The sequence below is a fragment of the Hypanus sabinus genome, chromosome 13, assembly GCF_030144855.1.
Source record: "Hypanus sabinus isolate sHypSab1 chromosome 13, sHypSab1.hap1, whole genome shotgun sequence".
In the NCBI taxonomy this organism is placed as follows: domain Eukaryota; kingdom Metazoa; phylum Chordata; class Chondrichthyes; order Myliobatiformes; family Dasyatidae; genus Hypanus; species Hypanus sabinus.
The window spans coordinates 105,373,743-105,393,094 of record NC_082718.1 but is presented as its reverse complement, the minus strand read 5'-3'; the positions used below and the strand labels follow the sequence as shown (position 1 = coordinate 105,393,094).

The 19,352-nt window shown below is 40.3% G+C and overlaps 1 protein-coding gene across 2 annotated transcripts in view; it reads right to left on the bottom strand.

Annotated features, from left to right (window-relative positions):
- sppl3 (signal peptide peptidase 3) overlaps window positions 1-19,352 on the bottom strand; it is a 190,369-nt gene that overhangs the window by 11,997 nt on the left and 159,020 nt on the right. For both annotated transcript variants that reach the window (XM_059988339.1, XM_059988340.1), the window contains exons 7-9: window positions 7,412-7,518; window positions 4,967-5,130; window positions 3,071-3,258 (exon numbers count right to left, since the gene is read on the bottom strand). In XM_059988339.1, coding sequence (XP_059844322.1) covers window positions 3,071-3,258; window positions 4,967-5,130; window positions 7,412-7,518 — 459 coding nt within the window. The remainder of the gene's footprint in view (window positions 1-3,070; window positions 3,259-4,966; window positions 5,131-7,411; window positions 7,519-19,352) is intronic.

Below are 19,352 nucleotides of genomic sequence, written 5' to 3'. Positions count from 1 at the left end.
AATATTCAGCATCAGTGTAAGCTCTGAAAACTGCTGAGCCTAGTTGGAAGCTCATGGCTGTCAAAACTGTTGAGAGTACAGCTTGCAACTTGGGACAGGGAGAGGCCATGCACTGCACTGCTTTGTCCTAAGCTACACCACTGTTCTGGGAATGAGGCTCCATTCAAAACCGGACTGGAGGAAAGTGCAATACCCTGGGCCAGACAATCAGTGATCTTCCCCAAAGTGCTGCCTTTAGCACTGAAAGAACATGCTCCAGAACTACCTGCAACGTTAGCCAAACAGATAAAGAGCAGCAACCATGAATGAGTCAAAAAAACTGAATAGAAAATGGAATAACACACACAAAATGCTGGAGAAACTCAGCAGGTCAAGCAGAATCAATAGGAATAAAAAAAAAATCAGGACTGATTAAAGGACTTGGCCCGAAATGTCAACTCTTCATTTCTCCCATAAATGCTGCCTGACCTACGGAGTTCCTCCAGCATTTTGTGTGTGTTACACTGAAGCTCTTGTGTAATGTAGAAAATGCTTCATTAAAAGAGCTAAGCCAACCTGAAAAACTACTGCTTCAGCAACATACTTGCAAAGTGATGGAAAGGAATCACAGACAGGACCATCTGCTATCACTCTTACACTAATAACATACCCACTCTAGTTTTCTTCAGTCCCTCTTCCATTCCTGGTCTAAATACAAACCAAAAAAGCCAAACTCCAAGGGTGTGAAGATATCTGAGCAACATTTAACCCACAAATAATCTAGTAAAATGGAAATCAATGGGAATGGAAGGTGTCTATGGATTTTGGAAAGCAATGATCTCAGACCCAGAATGTCCCTTCATCACTGACATTTCCCAATAGAGTGATGTTAGTCTGGCAGATTTTCCAGGCTGCTGGATGTTATTCCCATGTGACATCCAACAATATTCCCATACAACACACATTTAATTCACTTTTAAAAATGTTACATAGTGTAATACGCTTTTCAGTAAACCTGATGAGATGAAAGGAAAATTGGAATGCAGGGCTCAGCAAGTTTAAAGGGAGCTCAGCAAACAGGGCATGGGAATTGGCCACCTACAAGTTTAATGGGAGCTTGGGAAACAGATCATTGCGAGTTTAATGGGAATGTGAGAAACTGGTCACTGGTTACTTAAAGGAACACAGGAAATGGGGACTCAGTAAGTTTAAAAGTAGTGTGGGAAACAGTACTTGTGAGCATTAAGGGAGCATGGTGTAACATTCAGACCAGAGACAACATTCAGAACTCACAAGGAGCAAGTAATACTCATGCAATGCAAATACCTTACCTATCTACCATGGCATTACCGACATCAGGCTGAGGGGAATTCAACACTGATCAAATATTTAATTGGCCCAGATATAAACACAGGAATGGCAAGTGCATCCTGCAGCCAATACCTCACACTCTGATCTCCACCATCTACAAGTCCTAGGTAAATGCAGCTTTTTAACACTCAGATTCAGTACTTTAAATCCAACATTTCCAGAACACTGTATCCCCTCTTGTTTGCACCTCATTCTTTAACTTAAACATCACTCCCTCCATCCCAGTGTGCAAGATGGACTGCAGTAACTTTGAAAAAGATTTTGAACAGCACTTTCCAAATCTCTACCACCTGTCAATGAATCTGTAACACTAGGACACAACATACAAGTTATGTACCAACCTGGCATGGGTAGATACTGAAGTTCAAAGAAATTTATTTTTAATAAGTACATCTTTTTTCTTTACTGCACATTATGCCACTGACATTTAGGGCTGCAATGAAGGTCTTCGGCCACTCAGATGTAGGATTCTTCATTGCTGTTTCTGCAACAGTTTTGTTTTACCAGTTAAGGTTGTTAGCCTTGAGCTGAACCCCCAAACCTGGAGGTCCAGTGAACCACTCTTACCCTTTGATCTGTTTGGCATGGGTGACTCTACCAAGAGCCTCCAGCCAGCAGAGCTCTCCGGGTCATCGAGGCACACAAGCCTCCAAACCATGACAAGGTTGTGGTCCTCTTGGGAGTATCAAACTAGACGTATGTACCCTGAGATTCATTTTCTTGTGGGGATTCACAGCAGGGACAAAGAATTGCAATAGAATCAATGAAAAGGTGCACACAACAAAGACAGATAAACAACCAATGTGTAACTGCAACAAACTGTGCAAATACAAAAACAATAAAATAATAATCAGGGACAGATAAATACTGTTTGTGCCACCAATGCCCATATCCAGAACAAGATTAAAATAAAATCCACCTGCATATACAGAAGGCTCAGCTGATCTATCCCCCACCATCAAGGACATTTTCAAAAGGCAATTCCTCAAAAAGGCAGCATTTGCATTTGGGGATCCCTACTGCCTTGGACATGCTTCCTTCTCATTGCTAGAACCAGAAAAGACGGTATATGAGCCTGAAGACATACACTCAATCTTTTAGGAATAGCTTCTTCCTTCCACCGACAGATTTCTGTACAATCCACGAATACTACCTCATGATATCGCTCTTTTTTCCCATTACATTTTAAATTTGTAAACGATAATTCTTATTGTAACATATAGCAATTTCTGAAGTATTGTACTGTTGCTGTGAATCAACACATCTCACACAATGACAGGAGAAAATCTGCAGATGCTGTAAATCCAAGGCAACACACATAAAATGCTGGAGGAACTCAGCAGGCCAGGCAGCATCTGTGGAAATGAATAAACAGTTGATGTTTTATTAAGTCAACTGTTTGTTTATTCCCATAGATGCTGCCTGACCTGTTAAATTTCACACCATGTCAGTGACGATAAACCTGATTCTGAATCCTCTTTATAACCATGCAGCCATATTCTTGTACTGCACTGAAGTATTCACCCCAATATTGAAACAAAGGTTCAGGCAAACATGTAATCCAGTTGAAAGAAGTTGTATAGGGAATTATTCCTGCTTGTGTAAACAGCTCACTAGATACTACAGTTTAATATTTAAAATAACAGGTGAGAGTCCAGGCACTACAATCTGCTAAAATACTCCTTCAGAAAACAATTTATTTTTATTATTTTCCACTTACCTACAAAGTAACCAATCAAGGTGCAATGGAAGTACGACACTTTCTGCATTCGACCGGGTATATTGGCTGGGATTGCATCGCTGTTAGCTAGTTTCTTGTAGTTGTCATATCGAAGAACAAAGCACAATAGAAGTCCTGGCATGACAATATCTCCAATCCCCAGCATAGAAAAGTGGGTGCCTGTGGAGCTGTGCAAAGGAAAAGCTACTGTAGATATTCAACTACTAACAATTAAACTCGAACTCAATTCTATGTAATTAGCAGCTAAATGCATACATGTCATGAGGGAAGGTGACTGAACCGAGGAATGCAAGAGCTTGACACTGAAGTGCAGACATCTCAGAACAACATACAGTTGGAAGAGGCTGGAAAAACTGGGATTGGACAGACCAAGGCTTGAAATATAGTTGAAAATTTCAAAATGAAGGTGATCATTAAAATGGAGCAGAATTTTTATTTACGGAAGATGGGAGTCCATTGGACTAGTCAAGTCTAGGTAACAAAGAAATGGACAAAGGGTTCGTTAACTGGTGAACCGAGGCAATCAAAGGTTGGATGTAAACAGATGTGGTGATGTTGAAGCTCATCTTGTCATCAAGTTACATGCTGTTTCAGAGAAACTCTGCAAAGCATTCTTAATAAGATACTTGGATTCACACTGGGCTGTTATTTATAGAATATTAAACACTTCCCTTCAATTCCAATCAATATTGTCCAACCATATATGTTAGTCTGAATACTATGGCTTGAGTTGGAATATAGGAAGTTTATTTGAAAAGTAGTGTCTCCACCAAGACTCAAATCTCTACGCTTATTATTCAAAACAGTAACTGTTGAGGAGATCATCAGCCTCTGCTACTTCATGAGACAACCAGTTACTCAGCCATCTACAATGCAGTGGCATGTGAAACAGGTCAACTTACATTCTGGAAGCAACAAAGCCAAAGTTATTACTATTGAAAGAACAAATAGCTCTGGGCCCGTACTCACTCGTTTAGAAGAAGGGGGGGGGGGTGCAATCTCATTGAAAACTAACAAACATTGAAAAGCCAAGATAGAGTGAATGTGGAAATGATGTTTCCTATGATGGGGTAGTTTAGGACTAGAGGGCACAGCCTCAGAATACAAGCATATCTCTTTAGAGCAGCGATGATGAAGAATTTCTTTAGCCAGAGCATGGTCAATCCATGGAATTTATTGCTACAGACTGCTACGGAGGCCAAGTCATTGGATATATTTAAAACAGAGGTTGATAGGTTCTTGGGCATCAAAGGTTATGGGGAGAAGGTAGGAAAACGGCATCAAGAAGGATAATAAATCAACCATGATGGAATGGCGGAGCAGACTTGATAAGTCAAACAGCCTAATTCTGCTTCTATGTCTTATGGTTTCATTACTATGTGGAAAATGTACATGACTCATTAATGAATTTCTTGAAAACACAGGACAGCAGCTACAAGATCTGCTCCAATCTCACATTACAGCTGCAGAAATACGACGTTATTTTTTTTCTTGTAGATATTTTACTCTTCCAGTAGATAAAAAGCAAAGCTTATATTGTACTATTTTTCACTGGCAGCAAGCAGGTAATTTGCTTCATTTATGCCTCCCAACACAACTGAATGGCGGTGCTAAATAATAAACTAGCAAACTCTATGTTGAATTGTGAAACAATAGCTACAACTGCCACCACTCTGGTTCCACCTAAATTTCTTTTTCATGCAAACACTACCATACCATTTCCTAGCAAAGCTCGCCCACATCTACAGTACTTCCATGCTCTTATGGAAAATTAAACTTCTAAAGACTTTATCTGTTACTGAATCTTAAAAAATATACACATGGAGCCATGTACTTAAAAATGAAGAATACCAATCATATGCACATGCTTCCTACCTTGGAAACACCAACTTCCCAGGGAGCGAAAGACGAGGAACATCACGTCCAACATTTGGTCCTAAATGAAGTTTTCTTGAGAGCACATCTAAAGGATTGTCAGCAGGCTGAGTGGCCACTTTCACCATCACGTTGCTGTTGAAGATGTAAGCAGAGAAGAATACCTGAAAGGCAAGAGGATAAACATGAGGAGAAATTATTAATTATTCCCACTCAATTCAATAACTTCCAGATTACTCCATTAATCCCTTGTATTCAGCAGCAATTTTTTGTAAATGACTATTTTATTACCTCTAATCATCTGAAAAATGAATAATTCTTCTGTTCCTCAGCACAATGTTGACCCAGTAGTTTACTTTAGCACACAACAAGCATGTTTTTGAGATAATATTTTTGCATCTAGAACTGCCCTGTACTCCACGCTCATCACTGTTCTTTCCCTAGTCAAACAACTCAAAAGTTCATTAACGAGAAACAGTTAATGCTTTGTGATGTCTAAACTAGCTGCTCTTGAGGACTAGTCACTATTAGATTATTCAAATAAGGCACTGTGTATTAAAGAACATTAAATGAGAGCTCTAATATGTCCTTCAGTGGTACTGAAAGATTAAGGAAAATTATAGGTAGCAAACAGGCTGCTTCAACAATCAGTTGAGTCAATACTGGGCTTGTTAACCTGATGCTAACACCAATGCTCAAAATAAAAAGGAAATAGTTTAAACTTAGCCGCAGATAGAGAATACTGTTGGATATCTCATAAATTCAACTAATCTGAAAGAGTCATAGTGCTCATCATCAAATGAACTCTAAGGTGAAGCAAACTACAGTAGGATTTTCTATTCAGAATCTAGTTCCATGCACTTCAATAAAAAGTAAAAATTGCAAGAGCAAAGTTTTTTTTAAAACAGCCTCAACATTTTCAGATCTCTGAAGTTCATAGGGCACAGAAGTTTGTATATAAATCTGTATTTTAGCAATACGTATTGTATTCATAATGCAAAGAAACAGAACTTCATTAGTTAAAAATATAATACAGATCTTAATTACCAAAGTATGCCATTTGGCTTCAAAACAACTGCAGTCTCAGGAGAGGACAGAAGGTGATTTGTTGCAGTCATGCTTAGCTGAGGCAGACTACAACATATGCATAGCAAATGCTGTTATTCAGTGAAGGATTTCAATATATAAAATTGGGTATGGAATCAAAGGACATTTTGTTCAAACACAATATGAAGACTCAGTGATTAAATACACCATGTTGCTGTACAGATCTGTGTTGGGGGCGAGTGAAACAAAAAAAAAGTCCCCTGCTAGATTCATAACCTCTTCTGAAAATGCGGATCTATAATTAGTTTATTTCCCTTGAGTGGAAAGGAGATGAAATTGAGAGATGAGCAAGGATACCCACTCAATGCAAAACTGTAGTCAGTGCCAGAGATGGATATAATGTTCGATGCTCTTCACTGCTGAACAGCTTGTTAACACTTCAGTGTCAAGGCTGATATGAAAAGTCTACACATAAGGTTTGGCAGTGTCTAACTTGTCTTAATTCCTCAAGGAAGAATGGAGATACAAGGACAGGAATAGGCCCACACAATCAAACAAACAACAAATAGCCATTGTAGAGATTCAACTAAGTGGGATAATAAGACCTTAAGATATAGGAGCAGAATTAGGCCATTTGGCGCACTGAGTCTTCTCCACCATTTCATCATGGCTCACCCATGGCCCGCTATAATTTAACGAAGTATACTATACCTGGAACAAAAGTGTGCTGTAACAGTTGTTTCACATCCCTCATTAATTGGCTAAAAGTTCTCTCAATTATTGATGATCATTAACATTATAGTGTTAAGGCTCACTGAAACACAAGAAGATAACTGGTTTGATCTGTGACCTGTGCTGTATTAACTTTGGAAAGGTGTTCCTTGGGGTTCAACAATTGTACTCAGCAACCCTGCTGGAAGTCTGATTATGGACTTCAGGTGAGAACAGGACAAGCTCAACTGTAACCGCCCTTGAGATGGACTGGCCCATCGGCACTCACCGTCAAGGCTCATGCACGAGGAATGGCCACTTGGTGGATGTACCAGAGGACCATCGCTACCCATGGAATCGTGCCAACACGAGCCACCATCTTCAGGAGAGACAGAGCAGGGGAGTGAATCAGGGATAAACAAACTCTTAAAAAAATTGCTATCTGAAGCCTCCCAAGCTTAAAACTACATTCTGTATCAATGGCATCTCCAATTGCTTACTGACATGCATTATGAGATCACTGTATATTTTCACTGCTTGTTGAAGAATTTAAATGAGCTAAGTTTAATGCGTCTTCATGCAAAGGCACAAAGATAGAGTTGAGTGAATGTGTTTACAATTATGTAGTTATTAATGAAATTGTAAAGAGCAGAACTATTATGTTAGTAATATTTAATTGCAACCTACCCAGAAGACATCATAAATAAGGAGCCCGGAAAGCAGCAAGCAGGAAACTTTAAGACTTGGCAATCGCACAAAAGCGATCATGGCGACGCAGAGTCCCATTGCCAGAGCTGTAATAGAACAAAAAGTGAATTGGTAAACCGAAATAATTCCCTTGAAAAATTAATTTTCTATGCCAAACTTGAAATAAAACATTTCAAAACAGCAAGAATCCAAAAAAAATTATACAATTAGCGCAATAAACAAATGCTGGAAGTTTGTATTCTCAGAAACCCTCTTTGCTGATAAAGTGAGCAGAAGATGAACACCTTTTAGAAGGCTCCCTTTTGAGTTCACCAAGTTGCTCTTTGATGTCAGCATACCTAAAGTCCTGGGAACTTTAGAGCAAAGTCAAATCATAAAGACATAAAGTTCTCTTTATGTCTAGGTATAATAATGTCCATTTTCTTGCAGCGCTAGTTGAAACCTAGAACTGCACCAGAGGAATGCCACAGATGCCTAATGAGTAGGTAGCTTACCGTCTTAAATGCTGCTTCCAACAATGTTGCACTGCTTAATATTGCACCAAAATGTCATTAAAATAACAATGTCTGCAGGAAGGTTTGAATGCAGTGTGTTTTAATATTTTTCTATTTAAAGAAAGAATTTTGCCCGCCATTCTTAGCTACATAATCAACATGTAAGAAGTAGCACTAATACAGGTTTATATACTTCAAATATAGTGATGACAATAGTTAGTGTTACGTGCCAGCAGCAATAGACCACAGACTCAGTTTTAATGTTAAACAACTATATTTTCAGTATCTACTCAAAATACAGACAATTCAACAAATTATTCCCCTAAACAAAAATTAACAGTGCTATGCATTTGTAGCTCACAAATGGTGCCAGGTTTGGGAACAGTTCTTCTCAAATCTTACTCAAACACAGCCAATCCAGATAATTCCAGAAATCCACGGAAACAGGTGAGGGGAAGAAACTTGTAAATCCACACTAAGATGACACGAGGCAGTGATCACGGAAAACTCCAGAGCATCCACGCTGGGAAAACAAGATAGCAGTCACAGCAGATTCCAGACGTTGAGCAGTGTTCCAAAATCCACCGAAGGATATCACAAGGTGACAGTCACAGAATATTCCTTAACACAAGTGGTCGCCATCTAACACATCCAAATCCATGTATGGGTTAACAAAAAGTGGATTTCACAGGAATACTCCAGAAATCCAAGTATGGATCATGTAAAGTGACAGTCACGTATCCAATACACTGAGTGCCGCTAATGATCACAATCCTGTGGAAATGGAGGAGGATTAGACTTGTCCGCTGCTGTAGCGAACTCTTCCAACTATCACCACCCAGCTTGCTCTCCTGCTGGTAGCTCGCAGTCCATCCGCTGGTTCTTCTCTGATGAATGTCCCAGAAACCTGTCCGCATTTTGTTATAATGACGTCATCCACCCGCCTCATCCAAGCACTTAAAATGACGCTCGCAGTAAAAACACGTAACATTAGAAGAAATCAATGGCACACATAGCATAGGGAAACTAAATGAATAAAAGACATTTAGGAAAGAGCTGCTAATGATCATTTGTTTTAAACGTCAGGCTGAGCTGACTTGCATATAGATTTCACGAATCAGAAAGTTATAACATTAACATGGTAGCAAGAATACAATTTAAAACGAAAGGTGTAGAAATCAGTAAGAAGAACAGTGCAGGCTCCAACAGGATACATATATTCAGAATGATGATATGAATGAATGCATGGCAAGTGACATGGATGTGCAGTGACATATTGTGGAAGGAAGATTGAGAGCCATCATGAATTAGGAAAAGAGAAGAGACTTCGCAGACTGAAAGAGATATTTAAAAAAAGTACTAGGAAAATATACTTAAATACATCTGTAAGATGGCTTTCAGTTTGGTGGAAAATCTGGGACTGATTACTGTATTTGAGAGGTGAAGTAAAAGGGAATATTGGAATGTTGAGCCTTGTTCATCATATGATTTTAAGAATGGTTATTGAGAAAAAAAACTTACATAACAATATCCCTTGAATAATTTACTGCCTTTATCAATTACTGGAAATTTACATAAATGTAAATGTTAATTTTCAGATTAACTACATGGAGGAAAGCATGAACAGGCCCATTGTAAAATGAAAACTTGTCCATTCAAATTATCACATCACTCATTATCTTGTCAAGGAAACAAATTCTTTTTTTGTTTAAAAATCATTTCATAAATTAAAACAGAACATTAAGAACAGTTTAAATATTAATATTACACAGTGTTAACCTTACAAAGAGCTCCAAAATCCATCTATCAACGATTACTTTTTTTTGGATTTCTTCCTTTTCTGAAAGCACCAATTCACGATGGGATACCATAAAGGTGCTTTCTCTAATTGACCACTGTTTTGAAAAAACACTTTTCACTTTTTCAGCATGGGCCAATCCTTGTTGTCTGTGACCTGCCATTTCTAATGCAAGAGCCAGTGTCAGTGCCAAGTCACTACCTGTGACTGAGACCTGAACTGAAGCATTACATTCGCCACTCTGCTCGATTTTTTTTTGTGTGCCATACTCTGCCAGAGCCTCGGCGACCACTTTTTTTTTCAAGTGGTTGTCTTGGAGGGAAGAGTCTGTGAGTGGTCCCCCACATCCTCCTCACAGCGCAGTTATTTTTTTTAACGAGGCTGAGTTGTGAGCTCGACAGTCAACCTGGCATGGATGGAGAGTGTGTCCGGTGTGACTGGTTTCAAACTCAGGAATCCTTCGCTCCGGAGTCTGGCGCTGATGTTACCGTGCCACCAGCCGGGTTTGATTGCTGGACTCTAAATGGAAACAGTCAGAGTCTTGCCTTGTTGACATTTTAGTTTTAATTAATGAAGGTAAGGAAAGTGGTTTTCTTAAATGTCTACAAAAATGTCTGTATTTTTAAAACATAATATGCATCATGCTCTATGTTTAATATTAGAGTTTAGCTCAAAGTTTCACACATGACATTCTATAATCATTATAGTAACAACAATCTGCATTTGAATACCACCTCAAAAGTAGTTAAATACCTGCTTTATTGCCACACATAAAATAGTACAGAGAGGACATGTTTAAAGTGAGAGGGAGGAATTTTGAAGTAGATTTGAGGGAATATCTGGAACACACTGCTTGAGGTGGTAATGGATATCAGATACAACATTTGTAGGAGATACTGAGATAGGCATACAAGAATACAAACATGGTGCAGGAAAGTGAGATTAGTGTAGGTGGGCAAAAAAGTTAGCATGGACATGGTGGGTCAAAACCATTCTCCTTCTTTCTTTTGAGCATTCCCAGCAAAGCCTCACGCCTACTGTTTTAATTCCAGGATGCAGATTTGAAAGGAACTACCAGGCAGCTAGTTTAACTCATTCACTGTTAGATACAACTGGATCATTAGGCCCTGCTATCTGTCAAAACTGCTCACCATCATAGGATCATTCTGACTTAAGGTAACCACAGTAGAGTCCTTTTTTAAGAACTCTACTGCAGTCTTAAACGCTTCTAACCTGTCTCATCATCTCCAATAATTAGTATGAAAAACTCATAGAATTCTTCATTTACACTGAAGCCATGCAGGAACAGGGAAACAAATTTGAAGGGCTTCAAATTCATTCAGGGGATTCAAAGGAAAGGATTTGTGATATGTGTCTATCATTTTCAAACCTTGACTTACAACCCCTGAAAACAGCTCCTGCTGGTGTGCCACATTCTTTTTCTATATATAGGTCATTCGTATCCATCACCCTTACACATTTTGGGCCACAATTACTCTTGCAAATCTTCTCCTGCCCTGTAAACTCTCACAGCCACATGCTCACAATTTTGGTCCCCCAATATTCAAGCACAGAGATTCCCTTTAACAATTTTTAATGGCATCTAAAAAGAAAGGAATATCATCTTAATGTTGTTTTTAACAACACAATCTTTGTTTACCCAGTCCTGGGTACAGTGTTGTTGGGTTTCCGTGTGTGATGCTGTGCTGTCAAATGTCAGCACAAACCATTATACAGTGATTTACTGTGAGCTTTCATGGTTCCTGGCTATGTCAGCAGCTGTGAATGTGGCCCTCATCCCATACTGAGAAGCACAACAGAAGCAACTTCAGTGGATGACTGCTGCTAAAGAATGGTTGCTGTGGTGATAGGAGGAGGGAAGAATTGTTAGCAGGGGCGTAGGAGGATCTGAGCATGATGGTGAAGAGCAGGATCCATAAGGAGACTTATTCTTTGATCAAGGTGATCACCAACACCCCCACAGCTACAGACAGATACTCTTGGCAGGTGATTATCAGGGAGATTTCTGTAAGGAGCTATCCTGCGTTTGTGCATTCAATTAATGTTCGTATTTTGGGAAAGGTTACGATATAGGAAATACCTCCTTCTGAGGGAGGAAGGGAAGTTGTCAGTTTCTCCTTCAATAAGGACAATGAATTACCTTCCTCCTCAGCAGTGAACAGGTAATCAGATAGTCAGACCAGATAGAGTCATACTGCAAAACTGCACAGAAACATGCCCTTCAGCCCATCTGGTCTGTGCCGTACTGTAATTCTGCCCACTCCACTGACCCGCACCTGGACCATAGCTTTCCATACTCTCCCATCCATCTACTTATCCAACTTTTTTTAAATGTTGCAGCCAAACCACATCCACTACTTATGCTTATTCTATACTCTCCCTGCTCTGGGTGATGTTGTTCTCCCTCAGGTTCCTGTTAAATTTTAACCTTTCACCCTTAACCTGTGACCTCTAAGTTCTAGTCTCACACAACCTGAGTAGAAAAAGACTACTTGCATTTACCCTATCTATACACCAGCTGCACTTCTGTGCATTGTACTAGCTATTCTTCACCCATTTACAGCAAAATAAACTTTCAATACATCTAGTTTTTAATAATCGTATGCTAACAACCTAACAGCATCAGGGGAGATAAGGATATATTAATTCATTTATTTTCAATATAGAAAATCTAGTTCAAATATATACCTTTAATTTTTTTGATAACTTTAGATACTTACTCTGCCCAATGCCATATATACAATGTCACTTCGCTTCCTCAAAAACATTGCAGGTGTTCATTTAAGATAAAATACATTCCATCTTCAAAATAGTATTTTTCGTTTGCTGAGTACTGCGCACCATTAATTTCTATACATAATCAAACCATTTAAATTTTTTTTATATACAGAAGTAGTTTTCTCAAATCAGCTGAGGGGTGGCTATGGGACTACTTTGAGTTGGGGTAAACTGGGCCATTAGAGGACCTGAACAAATACACCAGGGTTATCATAGACTTTATAAAAACAGTCATAGATGAATGTGTTCCTACAAAATCATTCAGAATCTTCCTCAACCAGAAGCAAATGGATGAACTATTTGCAACCAGCTGAGGGCCTGATCTGTGGCATTTCAGTCTGGTGACCAAGTAAAGTACAAGAGGTTCAGGTATGATCTCCGGAAACTCATCTCACATGCAAAATGACAATTCGGGATAAAATGTGAATTATTGAAGGATGCATGTCAGCTGTGGCAGGGCTCAATTGCTACCCACCTCTGACAAAGTGAAACCAAGTGACATAGGTGACAACAAGGTTTCATTCCCAGATGAACTCAATGCCTTTTATGCTTGCTTTAACCGTCAAAACATGCAGGCACCTTCACAAACTCCCACAGTCCTTGATGACCATGCGATTTCAGTCTCTGAGGCTAACATGAGAGCATCTCTCAGGAGGGTGAACCCACAGAAAGCATCTGTACCAAATGGGGTGCCTGACCGAGTACTGAAGACCTGTGCTGGTCAACAGGCTGGAGTGCTCACTGATATCTTTAACCTTTCACTTTGGCAGTCTGAGGTACCCACCTGCTTCAAGCAGGCTTCAATTATACTGTTGTTAGGAAGATTATGGTAACCAGCCTCAATGACTATTGTCAGTAGCAATTACAATACATCCACTATGTTGAAGTGCTTTAAGAGACTGGTGATCAAACATATCAACTCCTGAGGAGTGACATGGAGCCACTTCAATTTGTCTCCCATCACAATTGATGAATACCAGATGCAAGCTCATCGGCTCTTCACTCAAATCTGGAACATCTAGACAGCAAAGGTGCATATAATCAGGATGCTCTTCATTGACTACAACTCAGCATTCAGCACTATCGTCCTCTCAAAGCTAATAGGCCTCAGTACCCCCTTGTGCAACTGGACCCTCGATTTCTCACCTGCAGAAGATGTGTGCTTAGCCCCCTGCTCTACTCGCTTTATACTTACGATTGTAAGGCTAAGCATAGTTTCAATGCTGTATTTAAGTTTATTGACAACACTACTTTTGATGGCCAAATCAAGGGTGGTGACAAAACAGCATATGGGGGGGTGGGGGGCGACCTGGGAGAGAGATTGAAAATCTGGCGAGTAGCCCCACAACCATCACCTCTCACTCAATGTCTGTAAGACCAAGGAGATGATTACAGACTATAGGAGGAGAAAACTGGCAGTTCAGGAGCCAGTCCTCACGGGGGGGGGGGGGGGGGGAAGAGGGGGGGAATCAGAGGAGGAGAGGGTCAGCAACTTTAAATTCCTTGGTGTTATCATTTCAGAGCATCTGTTCTGGGTCCAGCACTAAGAAAGTACAGCAGCTCCTCTACTTTCTTAGAAGTTGGCAAAGATTTGGCATCTAAAACTTTGACCAACATTTATAAATGTGTGGTGGATAGTATAGTGACTGGTTACATCATGGCCTAGTATGGAAAGACCAATGCCCTTGTATGGGAAAAACCTACAAAAAGTAGTGGATGCAGCCCAGCTCATCACAGATAAAAGCGCTCCCAACACTGAGCACATCTACACAAAGCGCTGCCGCAGGAAAGCAGCATCCATCATCAAGGACCCCGCCATCCAAGCAATGCTCTCTTCTCACTGCTGCCATCAGGAAGGTGGTACAGGAACCTCAGGACACACACCACCAGGTTCAGTAAGTTATTAGTCCTCAATCATCAGGCTTTTGAACTAGAGTGGATAACTTCACTCGCCCCATCTCTGAACCGGACTCACTTTCAAAGACTTTGCATCTCATGTTCTCATTATTTATTTATTTATTTTTATTATTTCTTTGTTCTCTTACTTTTGCATTAGCAGAGTTTCTTTTGCATACTGGTTGTTGGCCACCCAGTTGGCTGTGTTCTTTCATTGATTATATTGTGATTCTTGTACTTACTGTGATTGCCAACAATAAAATGAATCTCAGGGTTGTATATGATGACATATATGTACTTCGATAGTAAATTTACTTTGAATTTAGTGGAGCTGGTATGGAAACACCAATGCCCTTGTATGGAAAAGCCTACAAGAAGTGATGAATACAGCCCAGTCCATCACAGGCAAAGCCCCCCTCACCACTGAGCACATTTACAAAGAGCACTGTCACAAGAAAGCAGCTTCCACCTTCAAGGAGCCCTACCATCCTGCCACTGGGAAAGGAGGCAGAGAAATCTTGCGTCCCACATTGCCAGGTTCAAAACCAGTTAGTACCCGACAATCACCAGGCTCATGAGCCAGCATGGATAACTTCATTCACCTTCAACACTGAACTGAGAATTGAACATAACTTATGGACTCACTTCTAAGTACTCTACAACTTATGCTCTCGGTATAATTTATTTATTTATTATTAGGGGTTTTTTTTGTATTTGCCCAGTTTGTCTTTTGCACATTGGTTGTTTTGTCAGTATTTGTTTGTGCAGTTTTTAACTGATTCAATTGTATTACTTTGTTCTATTGCGAATGCCTTCAAGAAAATGAATCTCAGGGTAGTTTATGATGACATATACATAATTCAATATATTTATTTTAAACTTTGAAATCCACAAGTATGAAACAACTGCAACTGAACAGGAAAACTAGTCACGTGGTCAATTACCGATACAAATGCACTGGAATCGTTATCTTTATTGTGACAAGGATAAGGAGGGATTTAGTAATTTATTATTAAACTATCATGTCCATTCTCGGGCAGCTCACTCTCCTTTGGTCTCCACCAGACACTCAGTTCTCACCTATGACTCCAAGTAGCTGTTTGTATGCAATAGTGGCCACATCCTGGTAAACCATTTCAACAGGCAGGCCCAACCAGATAAGGGTAGCCAGTGGCCCCTTACTCCGATGAGATAGGGACATGCCTGTTCTGGCATGCATGTTAGGACCAGGCGGATGTGGGATCCAATGGCTAAGAAGGCAGGTCTGCAATGCTCTGTGGAAAGCAAAGGGCATGATGAGGCACAGATGTCATGGTCATCCATGCAGTCAAGGAAGACCCTAGTTTGTAACACCTGTTCATACCGCTTCTGAGGTTGAGACAGTGGAACTGTCCTGTGCAATGGCCTTTCCACTTTAAAACTCTCCCATACAGATTTTCTGTCGTCACTGGGGGGCGGGCATGGTGGACAACCATATATCAAAAGACACTAGTTAAGTTCCATTGATCTTTCACAAATGGTGAAACAATATGGAATTTATGACACTAGTAATTAGTAATTACATGTTATGGCCAGAAAAGTAAATCAGCACCTCTACTTCTTAGAAAGCTAAGGAAATTTGGCATATCTCCAATAATCCTCACTAATTCTTACAGATGCACCATAGTGAGCATCCTATTCAGATGCCTCACAGCATGGTGTGGCAGCTGCTTTACTCGGTACCTCGAGAAACTACAGAATTTCGAACACAACTCAGCAAATCATAGAAACCAGCTTCTACACTCCCCCCAATCCCCTCCTCCCCCACGAGTTTGTCAGCAATCCCCATTGCTTCTGGAAAGCAGCCAACCTCATGAAATACCTCTCCTGCCCCTGGCATCCTCTCTTCTACCCCTTCCACCAAGGAGAACATAGAAAAGCTTGAAACCACACACCGCCAGGCTCAAGGACAGCTTCTATCCCACTGTTAGCTTTTTGAACCTCTTGTAACTTAAAGACAAACACTTGATATCTCAATCCATCACATTAAGGTCTTTGCACCTTATTTGTCTACTTGCACTACACTTTCAAACACCATATTCTGAATTCTGGTACTGTTTTCCCCTTGAACACGCTGACCACCGATTTTCTGGAAACTGATGGGTTGGCACTTTCTTTTAATTTGGATGAAATTACAAGACATAGTTTACTGGGCGGCCACCAGATGGCACTGTGTTTAACACACGCAGTGCCATCTGTGATGAGACTGACAAAAGCACACTATTTTTATTATTTACATTGCACATGTTGGTGGTAGCTCCAATATATTGTGTTTATTTTACGTAAACTTAACCCTAGCTATGGCTTCTAAGATAAGCGCAAGTGCCAGTGGTTGACCCTAATGTAAACATCATTCCACAATCAATCCAAGAGAAGGTTGAAATGTTGAAAAAACTGGACCAAGGTGTTTCTATGCATAAGCTGAGTGACTTATATTGCATTGGTTCATCAACTATGTATGATATAAAGCACCAAAGGGAACAAAATTTGCAGTTCTACACAAACAGTGATTCACGAAAGCAAATGAGTATTAGAAAAACTATGAAAGTTGGTAAAAGCACTGCACATGATCGAGTGGTGATTGTATGGTTTTGCCAGCATCGGAGTGATGGAGTTGGCTAGTTGAGCAGAATGATAATGAACAAGCTAGATTGTTCCATAAATAACTTAAATTAGAACATACTTGCGACTATAGTGAAGGATGGCTTCAAAGGCTTAAGAAGTGCCATGGAATTTCCATGCAAAAAGTCTGTGGATAAAAACAGTCTGCAAACCAGGAAGGAAATAACCGAGTATGTGGATGAATTTGCGAAGCTCATAGCTGACAAAAGCCACAGTCCTGAGCAGGTGCGTAATGCAGACGAAACTAATGATGCACACTTAGGAAAATATTAGCAACAGAAGACAAAGAAGATCCCACAGGATTCAAATAACCTAAGGAAAGAATTACCACTTTAGGGTGCTCCAACGCAGTATGTACTTGCAGATGTAAACCACTGGACCTTGAAAGGTGTTAAAGTTTACCCAGTGACATATCGCGCAAATAAAACTGGCTGGATTACCACTGGTATTATTTTAGAGTGGCTTGAAAAATATTTAGTGTCAGAAGCCAGAGCACATACCCAAAGACCGCAGAATTCTTATTTTGATAACTGTTCAGCTCACCCCACAGCTGAACTCCTGTGTAGGAATAATGTTTTTACAGCGCATTTACCACCAAATTGTACATCACATCCAATCCCAAGACCAAGGAACACTGCATTCTCTAAAGGCCAAGTATCGCTCACTTTTCATGTAATATCTGTTAGATGAGGTGAATGCTTGCAATTCTGTACAGCCATTTATTAAAGAATTTAACATGAAGGACATTCTTTGGTTCATTACCTGAGGGTGGGAGAAGGTAGAACCTTCAACACTTAAGAGTGGCTGGCACAAGTTGTGCGCTGCCTTGATGTTTGACTTAATTTACACTTAAGTTATGTTAAATTAATAATCCTTTTTAAGATTCTACAGTCCATTTTTGCCATTAAACATAGAAACATAGAAATCCTATAGCACAATACAGGCCCTTCACTCACAACGCTGTGCCGAACATGTACTCAGTTTAGAAATTACCTAGGGTTACCCATAGCCCTCTATTTTTCTAAGCTCCATCCAGAAGTCTCATAAAAGACCCTATTGTATCCGTCTCCACCACCGTCAATGGCAGCCCATTCCACGCACTCACCACTCTCCGCGTAAATAAACTTACCCCTGACATCTCCAAGCACCTTAAAACTGTGCCCTCTCGTGTTAGCCATTTCAACCCTGGGAAAATGACTATCCACATGGTCAATGCCCCTCATCTTGTACACCTTTATCAGGTCACCTCTCATCCTCCGTTGTTCCAAGGAGAAAAGGCCAAGTTCACTCAACCTATTCTAATACGGCATGCTCCCCAATCCAGGCAACATCCTTGTAAATCTCCTCTGCACCCTTTCTTTAGTTTCCACATCCTTCCTGTAGTGAGGTGACCAGAATTGAGCACAGTACTCCAAGTGGGGTCTGACCAAGGTCCTATATAGCTGTAACATTACCTCTGGCACTTAAACTCAATCCCACAGTTGATGAAGGCCAATGCACCGAATGCCCTCTTAACCACGGAGTCAACCTACGCAGCAGCTTTGTGGACTTGGACCCCAAGATCCCTCTGATACTCCACAATGCCAAGAGTCCTACCATTAATACTATATTCTGCCCTCAAATTTGACCCACCAAAATGAACCACCTTACACTTTTCTGGGTTGAACTCCATCTGCCACTTCTCAGTCCAGTTTTGCATCCTATCGATGTCCTGCTGTAACCTCTGACAACCCTCCACACTACCCACAACACCAACTTTGTGTCATCAACAAATCTACTAACCCATCACTCCACTTCCTTATCCAGGTCATTTATAAAAATCACGAAGAGAAGGCGTCTCAGAACAGATCCCTGAGGCACCCCACTGGTCACTGACCTCCATACAGAATATGACCCGTCTACAACAACTCTTTGGCTTCTGTGGGCAAGCCAATTCTGGATCCACAATGCAAGGTCTCCTTGGATCCAATGCCTCCTTACTTTCTCAACAAGCCTTGCATGGGGTACCTTATCAAATGCCTTGCTGAAATCCAAATACACTACATTTATCGTCTGACCTCTTTTAATATACATTAACTTTGCGTGACCTCTTTTACTTTAGCAAAAACGTTAATGCAGCAAGGCTCAGGAACCGAGAGTGTTGGAAAATCAGTGGTCAACCTGTACTTATCTTTGGAATGATCTGTCTGGATGGTATGAAAAACAAAAAGTTTCACTGTAATTCAGTACATGTGCCAATAATAAACCAATTACAATAAAGACAGATGCTTAT